This window comes from Equus caballus, chromosome 9 (genome assembly GCF_041296265.1).
Source record: "Equus caballus isolate H_3958 breed thoroughbred chromosome 9, TB-T2T, whole genome shotgun sequence".
Lineage (NCBI taxonomy): Eukaryota > Metazoa > Chordata > Mammalia > Perissodactyla > Equidae > Equus > Equus caballus.
Window position 1 is genome coordinate 35883687 of NC_091692.1, and position 15917 is coordinate 35899603.

Genomic DNA, 15917 nt, shown 5'->3' on the forward strand with positions numbered 1-15917 from the left:
CTTGCCCAGAGAACCCATCTTGAAACTCATTGGTAATCAAATACCTAGAGCCATCATTATTACTTGAGAATTTTTTCTCAAATGAAATGGTCTCAAAATTGGAGAACAGTCATATATACCCAAAAGTGCTAACAGGGAGCCCTTAGATAAAATAACAATATAACCTCAGAAAAAAGAAATGTCTGCAGTTCTTGGAATGTTTTAAGAGGCTTTCTCCCTAACCCCACAACATATATGCTAAAGTTTAGAACTAGAGAAAAAGGAATGAAAATAAACATCATTCAATAGACAAATTGCAGATAACCTAAGAATCACAGTTACAAAGTAAATTAAGTTGACAAATACCTATTGTGTATTTACTTGTATCTAGTATGCCCCGGTCATTTGAAAAAAAATCGAGAAATTGAGTTAAAAAAAAATCTGAACTGAGAGGGAGGCCCCCACTGTTCACTTATTTCCCTCTGCCACTGCAGGCTGGTATTTCTGTAACCTTGTCCGATAGTTTGCTTCTTACCACCCTGACCCTTTCAATCACTGGCTCTGTCAACAACAGGCAGGTGAAGCTGGCAGTGACAGTGGGCATCACACATTCCATGCTAGTGAGGACTGCACTGAGATCATGGCAAGCCACTTTGTTGCCCACTCCAGGAAAATAATGCCTCCACCTGCAAGCTTTCCCTTTATATATACAGTTTAGAGGAGGAAGAAATTAGTGTAGGTGAAATTTTTAATTGAGGAGGTAAGATTTGAACTTGCCCTTAACAGATAAGAGAATACTTTTGGGGTATAAAACCTACCTGAACAAAATCTCATTTGTTTTGCAAAAGTAAATGGCCATGTGCGTGGAACAGGGCCAAGGAGGAGCAACTTCCCAGGCTTGGAAAAAGAACAAGTTATTAACAGGAGATGAAGGTTTGGAATCTGTGAGGCAGTATTCAGAAATGTCCGTCCACCCGGGGCGGGTAGCTTTGCAAATAAATCCAAGAAGACTAGAGCAATGTGGGCATGCACCCATAGTGGGTCCATAGAGAGCCAAGGCACAGCTACGGGACTGGGGGCTACAGGCACAGGAAAATATTGCTGTCTGCAGAGGAAAATGCCAAGGGCAGCAACCAAAGTAAAAATAATTTATCTATACTCCAGATGGGACAATTGAAAAGGGAATTAACCTTCGTGATGTGGCAATGTTAAATTTAGATATTTGAGGTAAATCACCCCTACACCCACCCCCACAAACACACATGCTTTGACAGTCAGCAGGTCTCAAGTATAGAGCTGGCGAAAAACACCAGAGGAATTAACAACAGAGGATCAGGAAGTGAGTTTGGGAAGACAGAACCAGCACACACAAGGGCTCCTCAGTGAAACTGCTCTTGCTCCTCTGTATAAGGCAAGAGAAAGAGTTTATGCACCCAAAACACAGTCTACATGTCCTACTCAACAGTGTCTGTTATATGCTAGATACACCTCCATTACTTTCTCCCCAAATGCTTATTAGACCCTTTAGTACTCAAAGCGTGGTTCACCAAGCAGGGCATATCACTGGGAGTTTGTTAAAAAAAAAAATTGAACCTCGGATCGTATCCCAGACGTACTTAATTAAAATCTGCATTTTAACAAACCCCCAGGAACGCCATTAAAATCTGAGAAGCCCTCGTCAATATCACTGAATTAAATCCTTCCAAAAGACAGACTGTACTTTCCATGTGAATAAAACTATCACTCTGTGTGCCCCCATAGGACCAGCATGTTCAACACACAGTAAAGCATTCTATGCTGCTTAGAACACACACTGTAACTGGCCGAAAAATCAAAGAACATGGCACTGAAGGTGTCTCAGAACTGTCTACTCCAATTTCCTCTTTTTGTGGATGAGGAAACCATTTCAGATAATATGTGGGCTGACTAAAGTCTAACAGTTTTTTTTAAACGACAATATAACTCCTTAATTACAGGTTACTAAACACCAGGAAGAGGAGCAAATCAGTATTTAGGTATGATTTATGTCCTCTTTAAAAGACATACTATCAATCATAGCACTTGTAGCTATTCAATAACCTTAAAAATTTAGTCCCAGGACCGGCCTGGTGGCATAGAGGTTAAGCTCGAGCACTCCACTTCAGCACCCGGGTTCACCAGTTCAGATCCCAGGCGCAGGCCTATGCACCGCTCATTAAGCTGTGCTGTGGCAGGCATCCCACATTTAAATAGAGGAAGATGGGCACAGATGTTAGCTCAGGGCCAATCTTCCTCAGTGAAAAAGAGAAGGATTGGCAGATGTTAGCTCAGGGCTAATCTTTCTCACACACACACACACACACTCTTCAGTCCCAAAAGGGCAAGTGCTCCTTCTGAATGCTCACCAAATAACAATACTTCACCTCTTTCGGTATTTGTCAGTAGATAAATTGCCTATCTCTAAGCCCTACTAGCTTGTAACCCATGAGAAGAGGCTGTGACACCACTGTAAACATACCCAAGGCAGGAACCGAATACATTTTTGTTGAATTAACGGAACTAACCAAATGAAACAACTGATCACACAGCTGTTAGTGGTGAAGCCAGTATTAAAAGTCAGTCTTTTAAATGACTGGATAAAGATGTGGTACATATATACAATAGAATACTACTCAGCTGTAAAAAAAGAACAAAATGGTCCCATTTGCAACAAGATAGATGGACCTTGAGAGAATTATGTTAAGTGAAATAAGCCAGATAGAGAAGGACAATTTCTTTATGACTCCACTCATATGAGGAATTTAAAAATGTGGACAAAGAGAACAGATTAGTGGCTACCAGTGGAATGGTGGGGTGGGGGGTGGGCACAAAGGGTGAAGGGGTGCACCTACAACACGACTGACAGACAATAATGTACAACTGAAATTTCACAAGATTGTAACCTATCATTAACTCAATAAAAAATTTTTTTAAAAGTCAGTCTTTTAAGACCTGGTAGGGGAATAATTAGCAAATATTATCAGCCTAATCCACATTTTAATTTTCACTAAACACCAACTGAATAATCATTTGCTGAGGTCCTAACTTGTCCAAGAATTAGGTTACATACAACTCCTGGAAAGCAAGGATGAATAAGACAAAAGTCCTACTCTTGAGATTTGCCTGGATGTACCATATATTGACATCTACTAAAAGTAGAAACTCTCTACTGAAGACTTTTTTGGCAGAGGTGGGGGATTCACAACTCAGGTGACTTTTCACTGTGATTACCTTCAAAAGCGAGAATGATTACTGGAAGAGACAAGCATAAAATGTAATCTCTCTCTCTTAATTAATCATACTTGTTATTAGCATACATGTTTACTTTATGTAGGTTGCAAATATGAAGTTTTCTATTGGAACATGGTTGAAATAGTGTGGGCATTTCAGCCCAAGCTTTGAGAGCTTTCTCTTGCATTGCAGATGAGTTAACTCTTTCCAGTGGATTTCATCTTCAAGACCTGCTGCTAGTGCCAAAGCAGCGGTGCCCATTCAGAGAACCCACCAGGGCCACTGCACCAAGGGATCCTCTGGGCAGTGTCAGGGGTGCCAGGCCTGCCAGGACTCACTAACATCCAGAAGCCCATCTGTTTATCTTCAACCATGAGGAGAAATTAACTTCATTCAGAATGCATTAGTGGCTTAATGAAGCCCATATAACCTCATAAAACCTCTTTAAATCAGCCCACACTTTACACAGGAATAGACTTGATTCAAATTCGTATTTTAACATAATTTAAGATTGAATGTTCTGGGGCCGGGCCTGTGGCCAAGTGGTTAAGTTCGAGCACTCTGCTGCGGCAGCCCAGGGTTTCACTCGTTCAGATCCTGGGCGCGGACATGGCACCACTCATCAGGCCACACTGAGGTGGTGTCCCACCTGCCACAACTAGAAGGGCCCACAACTAAAATATACAACTATGTACTGGGGGGATTTGGGGAGAAAAAGCAGAAAGAAGAAAAAATCTCTTAAGATTGAATGTTCTTAGATTAATATTTTTAAATGCTACCATTTATTGATCACTCTGCATCAGACTGTGATTAAAACCATGTATATTATTTCATAAAACCACAACTCTATGGGGTAAGCATGGCCTTTACAGGAGAAACTGAAGGTTACAGGGGCTAACTGGCCCAAAATCATAGGGCCTGGGGCAAAATGGTATTCGCCCCAGGATTTGTACTAGCTTCATCTCTACTGCTCTTCATTTAGCAACTTACAATCCTGTTCAGCTTGGAATATTATTGCTAATGGGCAGTTAGCCTCTATCAGAAGGGAGAAATGCCAGATGAGGTACTCACAGCCTTGATCATCTACTTGATAACCAAGAGTTAACCATAATTTATATTTACCTATAACCTCAATAGTATCATCTACATTCATGTTCTAAATAAGTAGTGTTTCACAAGGACTTAACACAGGGAGGGTCTGAAAACAAGCATTCCAACAGGTTTGGTAAATACAATTCAGTAAAGTTTTCATTGCATAAAGTTATGTAGTAGTTGGCAGTTGTGATTTCAATAATTTTTAATCCAAATAAATGATTCTAACATTTCTTTGTAGCCAAATACATTGTTTTCAAAAAGTGGTATTTTAAATAATCAAATATCGTGAATAAGAAAACATCCAATATTTGACTTTTAGTGTCAAAAAATGTACTTTGGCGATATGATTTTTTTAATTCAAAGAATACAATTAAATTATTAAAATACATTTACAAATAGTTTTACAACTAAATTACTGTGATGGTCACTAACACCATAGCTGGCTGCTTGGACACCAACTCCTAGAAACAAGTAAAACCAAAAATATCAACACATAAGGACACTGTTTTCAAGAAATACAGCAGTGATAGGTTGAGAAAAAGATCTGCAAATCAGAGTGGTAAAGAAGTTAGGAGTGGTCCCAGGGTAATGAAGTGAACAGGAATAAACATTAAGTGGTAAACAAAGGCACAGGAGTAGAAAGGAGTCAGAGCATAGCAAATGGTTCAAGCTGATGAAGCAATCTCTCAAGACTATTCTCCAAATTCATGGTTAATGTTGATGTAAAAGGAAGAGGATGAAGGGGATCATAGCCAGGGTGAAGGGAAAAGAATACTGCAAGAGCTTCAAGGAGTTTAAAGGAAGGGTCTACTCAACAGGAACAGAAAGAACTGGTCATAAGAACAGAGGTGACCACAGGCTTGGTAGCAAGGGAGATTCAGAGAAAATGATGGCACAGTAGTCACAAAGCAGGGTGGGGGGCAGGCTGGGGGGGAGGGGGGTGGACACACACACACTTTTAACTGCAGTTTATTTTCTAAACCAGTAAATATATTCAGTACTCCTTACCACTGAGCTTGGAGAATAACACCATTTGGCTTTAAGATATCATTGATTAAAATGTTACCCTAGGGACTGGCCCAGTGGAGCAGCGTTAGTTAAGTTGGCACACTCCGCTGCGGCGGCCTGGGGCTCACCAGTTCGGATCTCAGGGATTGGACCTAGGCACCACTCCTCAGGCCATGCTGTGGTAGGCGTCCCACATATACAGTAGAAGAAGATAGGCACGGATGTTAGCTCAGGGCCAATCTTCCTCAGCAAAAAGAGGATTGGCAGAGAATGTTAGCTCAGGGCTAACCTTCCTCAAAAAAGAAGTTACCTTAATTTGGGGCCAGCCCAGTAGCACAGCCGTTAAGCTTGCACACTCCATTGAGGTAGCCCGGGGTTCACTGGTTCACATCCCGGGCAAGGACCTACACACCGCTTATCAAGCTGTGCTGTGGCAGGCATCCCACAAATAAAATAGAGGAAGATGGGCACATATGTTAGCTCAGGGCCAATCTTCCTCAGCAAAAAGAGGAGGATTCGCAGTGGATGTTAGCTCAGAGCTCATCTTCCTCAAAAAAAAGAAAAAAGTTACCCTAATTTAAAATGACATTATTAATGTATCAAGTTATCCACCATCACTAATCATAAATAATTTTTATTCCTATGTAGGGCCACAACCACAGCAAAGTGAGTATCATTGTAATTCTTCATAATCAAGGATTTAAGACAATTGTGATCTCAAAGTGGAATCAAAAGACTTAGTCCTCATTCTCTGCAAGAACTTCTTTTGGCAAAAAGAAAAGAACAAAGGTAGACTTAAAACATTAACTGTATTTATACCAAATAAAGAAGGTGAGATAACACAACAAAGATGCTTTTGTAGCAGTTTGGCAAAATAAAAAAAGAAAATTTGAGGTTCAGCAACATACCAAAGTATAGACCAAAAAAGAAAAAAAGAAAAGCCAAGAGGCGACACCAGTATTTACATTTCAAGCAGAGACTAGTTAAAAAAAAAATCCTCAGGGGCCGGCCCCATGGCTGAGTAGTTAAGTTCTCAAGCTCCGCTTAGGTGACCCAGGGTTTCACCTGTTCAGATCCTGGGCACGGACATGGCACCGCTCATCAGGCCATGCTGAGGCAGCATCCCACATGCAACAACTAGAAGGACTCACATCTAAAAATAAACAACTATGTACCAGAGGGCTTTGGGTAAAAAACAGAAAAAAATAAAATCTTTAAAAAAAATCCTCAATATTACATTATTTTACATTTTAATTACTGTTTAGTTGTGTGTAATTTACTTTAAGTTTTTTTAAGGGCTAAGAGCATAAGTCAACATATTTGCATTAATACAGTTTTATGCATTAAACAATGTTTTAACAAAAATAATTCAAGGCAATATTGAGTTCATAAGAATTATTTTTTCTCCTTAAAGAAGTCCATACTTTACTCAAGATTAAGAAACCCAGGCAATTAGATATTTTACTTTACTTGTGAACTCAATTATTTTCACTTGAGTCTTAAGTGAAGAAAATTTTATCACCCACTTTAAATTCATCTGTATAGCCGTTACAATTATCTGGATTTTTTAAATTACAGCAATTGAAAGACAGTTTACAATAACGAATATATTCTGGACATCTGACCATCATTACTTATTTGGCCAACGCAGCTTGAGAAGGAGTAAAACAACACATCTCTCTTTGTTAGTTATCAATTGGGAAGAAGATGTACATTTTTCCTCAAATTAAGGGCTGATCAACTACAAAGGCTATAAAATCCCACCCTTGTGCATTTACAATTACCATGCTTTTTGATTGTAAAAGGATGAGTCTTTGGATCCAAATAAATGGCATTAAGTATTAGAACTAATTTTACTATATTTTAATATGAGGGCGTCCTTTTCAAAATCTCATTTCACACAATAGCCAAGACATGGAAGCAACCCAAGTGCCCACTGACTGATGACTGGATAAAGAAGATATGGTAGATATATACAATGGAATACTACTCAGCCATTAAAAAAAAAGACAAAATCATCCCATTTGCAACTACATGGATGGACCTTGAGGGTATTATGTTAAGCAAAATAAGCCAGACAGAAAAACAAACACGATGATTTCATTCATACGTGGAAGACAAACACACGGACAAAGAGAACAGTTCAGCAGTTACCAGAGGGAAGGGGCTTGGAGGGTGGGCACAAAGGGTGAAGGGGCACACTTATACGGTGACTGACAAATAATAATGCACAAATGAAATTTCACAATGTTGTAAAATATTATGACCTCAATAAATAAATACAAACTTTAAAAATCTCATTTCACATTATATTGTAAATTATCCAGATTACTTTGTAAAGTTATCTATTGTTAAAAGCCTGTTTCTTTTTTTAAAAAGCTATTATACTAGATGAAGGAAGAATATACACTCAATTGCTACCAATGATTCCTTACAATCTTTGAACAATATTTTTTAAAATTACTCAACTACTGCACTGAACAAGCAACTAAAAGTTTTCACTATCAATTAGTTCAATGATTTGCTTCTTTACTGTCCACCGGTTTCTATTACTATTGGTTTCTTAGTGCCAACTATTAGTCTTCCTTTGGAGGTAGAATATTAACTTTACTTTTGTATAATCTTTTAGCTGTCAAAATTTCTAGATAAACTTAAAGTACCTGCTCCTTATTAAACAAGGACAAGATAAAAGAATTCATATAAGAAGTCTACATTTGGCAGCAAATGGATCACTGCACAATCCTTACAGGTATTTGCTCAGTTATTCACCTGAGAAAGGATGATTCCTCGAATCTTTCTAAATTAAGAAAGTGAGAGACAGCCCTGATGGTCTAGTGGTTAAGGTTTGGTGCTCTCACCGCTTTGGTAGCCCTGGTTTACTTCCCAGTCACGGAACCATGCCACCCGTCAGTTGCTATGCTGTGGCTGCACATCACATAGAAGATCTAGAAGGAACTACAACTAAGACATACAACCATGCACTGGGGTGAGATCTGTCTTTATCGTGATATCATAAATGAACTTACTGAAAAAATCTTGGGTCGCTCTTATAAATTACATGTAAAAATGAGATGGTGCAGACCCTTAGGAATTTTTTTAGATGACGATATCCTCCTAAGGATGTAAACACCATGGCAACCCCTTCATATCCAACAATTTTTCTTTATCATATACTCACTCCATGAGTTCCCAAAATTCGCCTATGTCACAAAATGGTTTTGTCATTTATTTTCTGTATCATCAAATACCTTCATTAATTTTCTCTTCAGAAAATGCTTATGTTGCTTTTATTTTAGATTCAACTAAACTTCTTAAATAGCCAAGATTTTCACTATGAACTATAAGATTTCCATCTACTCTTTAGTAACTTCTATAAGGCATATTAACTTTAGCATAAAAGATATTCTATTCCACACATTTCCTGGTTTTGAGTAAAGAGTACTACTGCGTGGAATTAACTGCTATTGCCCCTATCAATTCTATAATATACTCCATCTATTTTTTTATACTGTTTCTATTTTATACACAAGTTATATACACTTTCCAAAATCTTGAGTGTCGGAATCTTTTTGTGAAAATGACCAAAAGTGAATCATGCTGGTACTGGAAAAACTATATTGATACTTATCAGAACGTACAATCAGTGCCTTTTAGATCCTTCCCAGCAATGATACTATGATTCTACACATATATGTTTAAAAGATATACTTATAAAAGAAAATCTGGAAAAAAATTCCTTAAATACCTCCCCAAATCCTATTATTCATGATACTAGACTTTATCATTAGTACTTATATTCTTTAAAATATACATAAGAACACAGTCACATTCTCATTAAAGAAGCTAACAAAGTTTTGACCAAAATCTTAATTCCATACTGCACCTATGAGAGCCTCCCAAAGCCATACACACCAAATCTCTTAAGGAAAATGCATTATTATTTCCCAGCTGTGTACTCTAAATTTTCAAAACAATATGAATTTTATATGTATTTATCAATAACAACTATATTTAGTGAGAAAAATTCAAATCAATGAATTGGTATTAAGTAATCCAGACTAATAAAAACCATGTGAGTCAAACGAATTCACTCTCCAAGCACCTACTCAAATTTGAAGTGTGATAAATTCTTCTGAAAGGATAATTTAAAACTAATTTATTTCTATTTTACACCCAAAAGACTCAAATACCATTGACTATCCCTATAAATGTTTGTTCCAAAGTCCTGAAAAGTCACACATAAACCTGTAACAAATGCCATCACTTTAAATACTAGAAAAAATATTTTTTAAAATTAGCAATTCTGAAAATTAGTAAGTAATTGAAATCATTAAAGCATAACGCTGACCTAATAGGACAAAAATTTTATTTTTGTAATCTTTATTAATATATGATCATCCCCTAGGGTCTCACCTTATAGCCTTTTAAACAAATTCAAAAGCAATTTTACAGTTCATTTAAACTAATACCACACACTCCTACAACCTTAGCCACTTTACAAAACAAAGGAAAAGTTGCTTCAAAACTGCCATCTTAGAAATGTTACCATAATAAAGAACGGCTCTATATTAACTCCTCCGGTAACCAACCAGTGTATCTTAGATTGCCATGTACATCTTGATTGTGACATACAAAATGGATTCTGCTTTGGAAATTGGCTAACTGGGATGCAGATTTCTGCAGAGATACATAGTCGCAAAAACAAAAGAGGAGAAATAAACATTATAGGGCTGACTCAGACAACATAAACCTGGGAAAAATAAACCTTCACAAAAGTAGATACAGGGAAAGGAAAGACAACAAGAGATCAAGGTACCCAGATTCTCAGCCCATCAATATATAAATAATTTAACAGTGTTCAAATGGTTATTAGCTCCCAGGTACGACAAGATACATTTTCAAGGTGGAAAAGAAGTCATTAGAGATATTAATTTAGACCATCAGTAACCATCAGACTCTTAACATATGATGTCAGTGTAATTCAACTTAATCTCCAACCATGTGAAATTTTTAAGAATGTATTCCAAGGTAACAGTTAATTTAAAACCTACTTTAATAAATTACACATGCATTAAGTTGTCTGTATATATTCTCTATGTGTTCTTTTAAAGCATTTTAAACATCTTTGATAATTAGAATAGCCATGTTGAAATTAATAAGTTTAGACAAACTGTCACTGACTTTAATGTATTATTGACCAAGAAAAGGTAGCTCAGAGCTTTAACTTTGAGTGAACTTGACAAAAATACGTCAGGGCACATTTGAGAAATCTGTCCTTGTTACCTGACCACCTTTCTATTTTCTTCAGTGAATTCATGAGAAAAGAGTATTTTCAACAAAGTAGTATATCCAGTGCTTTGAAATGAAAAACAGTGGCCTAAAGCCTCAAGTCACTTTGGTAAAAGCAGAATACAAATGAATTTTCAATTCAGAATTACATATTTGCCAAAGTAGAGGATAAGCGGAATGGATAAAATTAATCCCAGTTAGTATTAAAAGCATTGGGAGAAGAAATGTCACAAAAAAATAAAGAAAAATAATGTTACAAAGAAAAAACAGAATGTATATTTGGATAATTTGCAGTCTATTAATTCTATGAAAACTAGCATTATTCAAAGTTTTTAATAACATTTCTGGTGAAATCAAACTCAAAATATAATACCTGGGATTCCTCCTTCTCCAAAGAAGAAATTAAACTAATTAGGCAATCTGTTCTCTGAAATACTCTGCAAATTCCAATTCACAAGAGGTATACAAAATAGGATAAATAATAAAAGGTGTGTATAGATGAAAAGCTACAATAATTCCAATTTTTGCTACCTCAGCAAGGTACTGTACATATATCACATCAATATAATAGAAATGGCACGGTTTCTGAGGACATGTTCCACATTTTATTTACATTTTAAGACTATCTTTAATCTCAAAATCACATATTCATACACTTATTTCCTTTTTGTTGATTTCACTTAAACTTAAATGCATGGTTTGTCAAACAAAGACTGTAAACAAATGTTTGCCATGTCTGTTAAATGTAACACACAGGAACAGCTTTTAACAGAAATTCATCGACCTCCTCTATGACATTTTTTTTAATTATAAATACAGGTATCAAAACAATCCTGAACATATTTTTGATACTACTAGTAGTCAGCACCCACACCGCTTCAAAAATTAACACAATTTGTGACACTATTCATTGTACCTGCTACTTTAGACAATTTCAACTGAAGCTCTTTCACTAAGCAAGATGGATAAAGCATGCCATTTCTGCTTTTCCTTCTTGAGATTTTTACTTTTCAGAAACACACATGCTTACACAGCCATCTGACACTTCTCGCCATGCTTCCATCTTGTGAATCTGAATTCTATTGTGAGTACTCCAGGTTGATGCTTAAATGACAGTTCCTTAACAAGAGAAAAAAAATTTGTGCTGCATTTTTCCTCCTGTTACCTAAAAACATAATGGGTGTACATATATTAAATATATTCTTACAAATGTCCAGGTCACGTTTACCAGCTGGAATTCTTTTACTTAATATGTAGGTATTCTGAATTGTGATATTTAATCAAGACACTAACATGAGTAGAAGATTGTTGATTTAAGACAAGTTTGAGATCCACTAAATTAATTGTTGTATGTTTGTCCTTCTGGTGGCTGTGGAAGCTTCATATTTTCTTTGGACATCATTAGACGTCTTAGCTCTTGAAGTACAACTTTAATGCTATATGAATTTTGCCATTTTGCTAACACTGGTATGCTCCGTGCATCCACCTGAAAGAGACGAAAGAATAAAATTAACTACCAAGTTTAAAGCACTATGGCACCAATTTATTAAACATACTTTAATAAGAAGCGCTTTTAAAAATTCATAGCCTGGCTCTATTTTCACAAAAGTGAACATTTTAAAACTACAGGTTCATATAAAACTTATGGAAAATATTCCTTCTTTAACAGGTGTTTCCTAAAAATGTGTGTCTTTTTTGTGTACGCACTTTTCTGTATTTTACAATAAACACGTCGTGAACTTTGGTCATCAGAAATAAACATTATATTAAATAACTACATTGTAAACGTATTTACAATGCCTTCTTGATAAGGTTGGAAGGTTGCTCTCCATTTCCAATGCCGCTACCCAAAATCTGAGCAATTTTCTCAGGGGGTTTAGAAAAGAGCTGTGAACCTGATCTCTGCTTTCAGATTTCTCTTTCCGATGTATTCTCTGCATTATACTAAATAAATCTTCCACTGTGGGAGACTGACATAATGGGGTTGGAGCTCCTTCAAAGGTTCATTCCCAGACAACTGTCATCACTTGACCTGTCTGGTGGTTTCCTGGAAAACTCCAACAGGGTTTGTCTTTATCTGACCTTAGCACTCACCCACTAAGTATCGCCTATTACCTACCCACCCACCTCCGCCTCCACGTCCACCCTAGGCATTTGTCAAAAATAATCAGTGTCAACTGTTTAACATCTCTGCATCCTGGGGAGGCAATAATAGGGCTAACAGGAAGGTGATCAAAATACTTCAGAGGAAAAGTTGGAAAATGAGACGTCCACATGCATCTTAACCAAGTGGGATTTATCCCAGAAATGCAAGGTTCGTTCAATATTTTAAAAGTCAGTCAGTGTAATATACCATATTAATAAAATAGAGAATAAAGCATGATTGTCTCAATAGACACAAAAAAGCATTGACAAAACCCAACAACCTTTCAGAATAAAAACACTCAACTAACTAGGAATAGAGGAGAACTACCTCAACCTAATAAAGGGCATCTACAGAAAATATCTGGCTAACATCATACTTAATGATGAAAGACTGAATGTTTTCCTCTAAGATCAGGAAGAAGAGAAGGATGTTTGCTCTCATCACTACTATTCAACACAATACTGGAGGTTGTAGCCAGGCAATCAGGCAATAAAATGAAGTAAAAGGTAACCAGATTGAAAAGAAAAGAAGTAAAATTATTTCTGTTTGCAGATGACATGATCTTGTATACAGAAAACCCTAAGGTATCCATTAAAGAAACTATTAGAGCTAATAAACAAGTACAGCAAGGCTGCAGGATACAGGACAAATATACAAAAACTATGGCTGTGTCCTTGCAATGAATAATCTGAAAATAAAATTAAGAAAACAATGCTACAGGGGCTGGGCTGGTGGCACAGTGGTTAAGTTCAGATGCTCCACTTCAGGAGCCTGGGGTTTGCAGGTATGGATCCCAGGTGCGCAGCTACACAACACTCATCAAGCCATGCTGTGGTGGCATCCCACACAGAAAATAGAGGAAGATTGGCACAGATGTTAGCTCAGGAACAATCTTCCTTGAGCACAAAGAGGAAGATATGCAACAGATGTTAGGTCAGGGCCAATCTTCCTCACCAAAAAAAATGCCATTTACCACAGGGTAAGAAAGAATAAAATAGATAGGTATAAATTTAACAAAACAACTACAGGACTCGGACACTAAAAACTATAAAATATTGTTGACACATTAAAGACCTACATAAATGGAAAGACATTCCATGGACATGGATCAGAAGATTTAATATTCAGATAACAATACAACTCAAATGATCTACAGATATAATGCAATCTCTATCAAACTTTCAACTACCCTTTTTTCTTTTGCAGAAATGCACAAGCTGACTCTAAATTCATATGAAACTACAAGGAACCCAGAATAGCCAAAGCAAGATGAAAAAGAACAACAAAATTTTTCCAATTTCAAAACTTACTTACAAAGCTACAGTAATCAATGGAAGTAGGAGTGATGACAGCGACATGGCGGTATGAGCTCACCCGGGACTCTCTCCCCACCGAATTACAACCAAAAAGAGCAACTGTTTTCCGGCCAAAAGACAAAATCCTAATAAGAGAAATCATCAGAGACCCACAGCAGCCGAATGATGGAGGGTGGAGAGACTGGAGCCGCCTCGAAGGAGCTGGAATGGGGTAAGAGAGAACTTCGCTCCCTCCCCTAGAGAAGGGGATCACTGCCACCAGTGAGGGAAGGAGTAGGTGAGGGGCTGCGCATCCGCAGGATCGTCCAGAACTCCCACAGACCCATGCAGGAGAAACCCTCAAACAGGGAAAGCTTTCGCGTGGGGGGACCCCATCAAGCCAGGGCCCCGGGAAACCAGAGAGCAAGAGCTGATCAGAATCCAGGTCTGTGCGCAAGAGAAAGTGCCCCTCCTCCCCCAACCCACGCTGTGCACAACCATCCAGGCTGAAGGCAGAGGGCTCAGAACGCACAGCTCTTGACCCCCATCTAGTGGCAACAGGCTGTAACTGCAACCGAATAATAGCATAATGCACAAAAACCGCTCTTCTACCATCCAGCAATTTATAAAAGCTCCAGTCCACAAGGAAAACAATAAAAACACAAAAGTATGTCCTGAAGACTTGGAAATACGTAAACTAAGTGAAGATGAGTTCAAAATAGCTATCATCAAAAAACTCAATGAGGTAAATAGAAATACAGAAAAACAAGTCAACGAGTTCCTGAGTTACTTCACAAAAGAGATTGAAACTATACAGAAGAATCAATCAGATATACTAGAGACGAAAAATACAATGGATCAGATAAAACAGAATATGGATTTCCTGAATGCCTGTGTAGACCCCATAGAGGAGCAAATTAGCATAATCGAAGACAGATAGGCTGAATGGCTCCAGACAGAGAAAGAAAGAGAACTAAGAATTAAAAAAATCAGAAGAAAATCTCTGAGAAATAGATGACTCAATGAGAAAATGCAACTTAAGAATAATCGCAATTCCTGAGGGTGTGGCAAAGGAAAATGGAACAGAAGGTGTGCTCAATGAAATAAAAGATGAGAAAGTCCCAAATGTAGGGATTGAGAGAGAAACGTGTGCGGAGGAATCTTTCAGATCTCCTAGATTTGTCAATGTAAAAAGACCTACTGCAAGGCATATAATAGTAAAAATGGCAAAAATGAATGACAAAGGAAGAATACTCAGGGCAGCAAGGCAGAAGAAAATAACCTACAAAGGAACCGCTATCAGACTTTCAGTGGATTTCTCTACAGAAACCTTAGAAGCTGGGAGAGATTGGAATGATATATTCAAAACTTTAAAGGATAAAATCTTCAGCCAAGAATACTATATCCAGCAAAAATATCCTTCAGATATGAGGGAGAAATTAAATCTTTCCCAGACAAACAAAAGCTAAGGGACTTCGTAGCCACAAGAACCACCCCCCAAGAAATCCTCAAAAAGACCCTCATACCTGAAAAAACAAAAAAAAGGGAGAAAGGGTTCAGAAAACACAGAGTAGGGAGACAAATAGAATCAGAATAGGATAGCAAATATTGAACTATAGCATTAGGATAAAGGGAAAGAAATCACCAAAGCAAAGACAATCTTATCACTCTAACCACAAACTCACAAGACAAGTTGGAATAAGAGATGAAAATAATAACTTAGGAGGGGAGGAGGAAAGGGACTGAAACAGTCTGGCTAAGGAAGTAAGAGACCACCAGAAAATAGACTATGTTGTACACGAGATTCTGAATACAAACTTCAGGGTAGCCACTACACTAAAAAACAGAACAGACAC

General features: G+C 37.4%; 1 protein-coding gene across 6 annotated transcripts in view; it reads right to left on the reverse strand.

Annotated features, from left to right (window-relative positions):
• Window positions 1–9680: 9680 nt before the first annotated feature.
• Window positions 9681–15917, reverse strand: part of UBE2V2 (ubiquitin conjugating enzyme E2 V2) — a 50096-nt gene continuing 43859 nt past the window's right edge. For 5 of the 6 annotated variants that reach the window (XM_070221210.1, XM_070221209.1, XM_070221211.1 and 2 more), the window contains one exon: window positions 9681–12106. In XM_070221210.1, coding sequence (XP_070077311.1) covers window positions 11960–12106 — 147 coding nt within the window. In that variant the 3' untranslated portion in view covers window positions 9681–11959. 6 annotated transcript variants of the gene reach the window in all.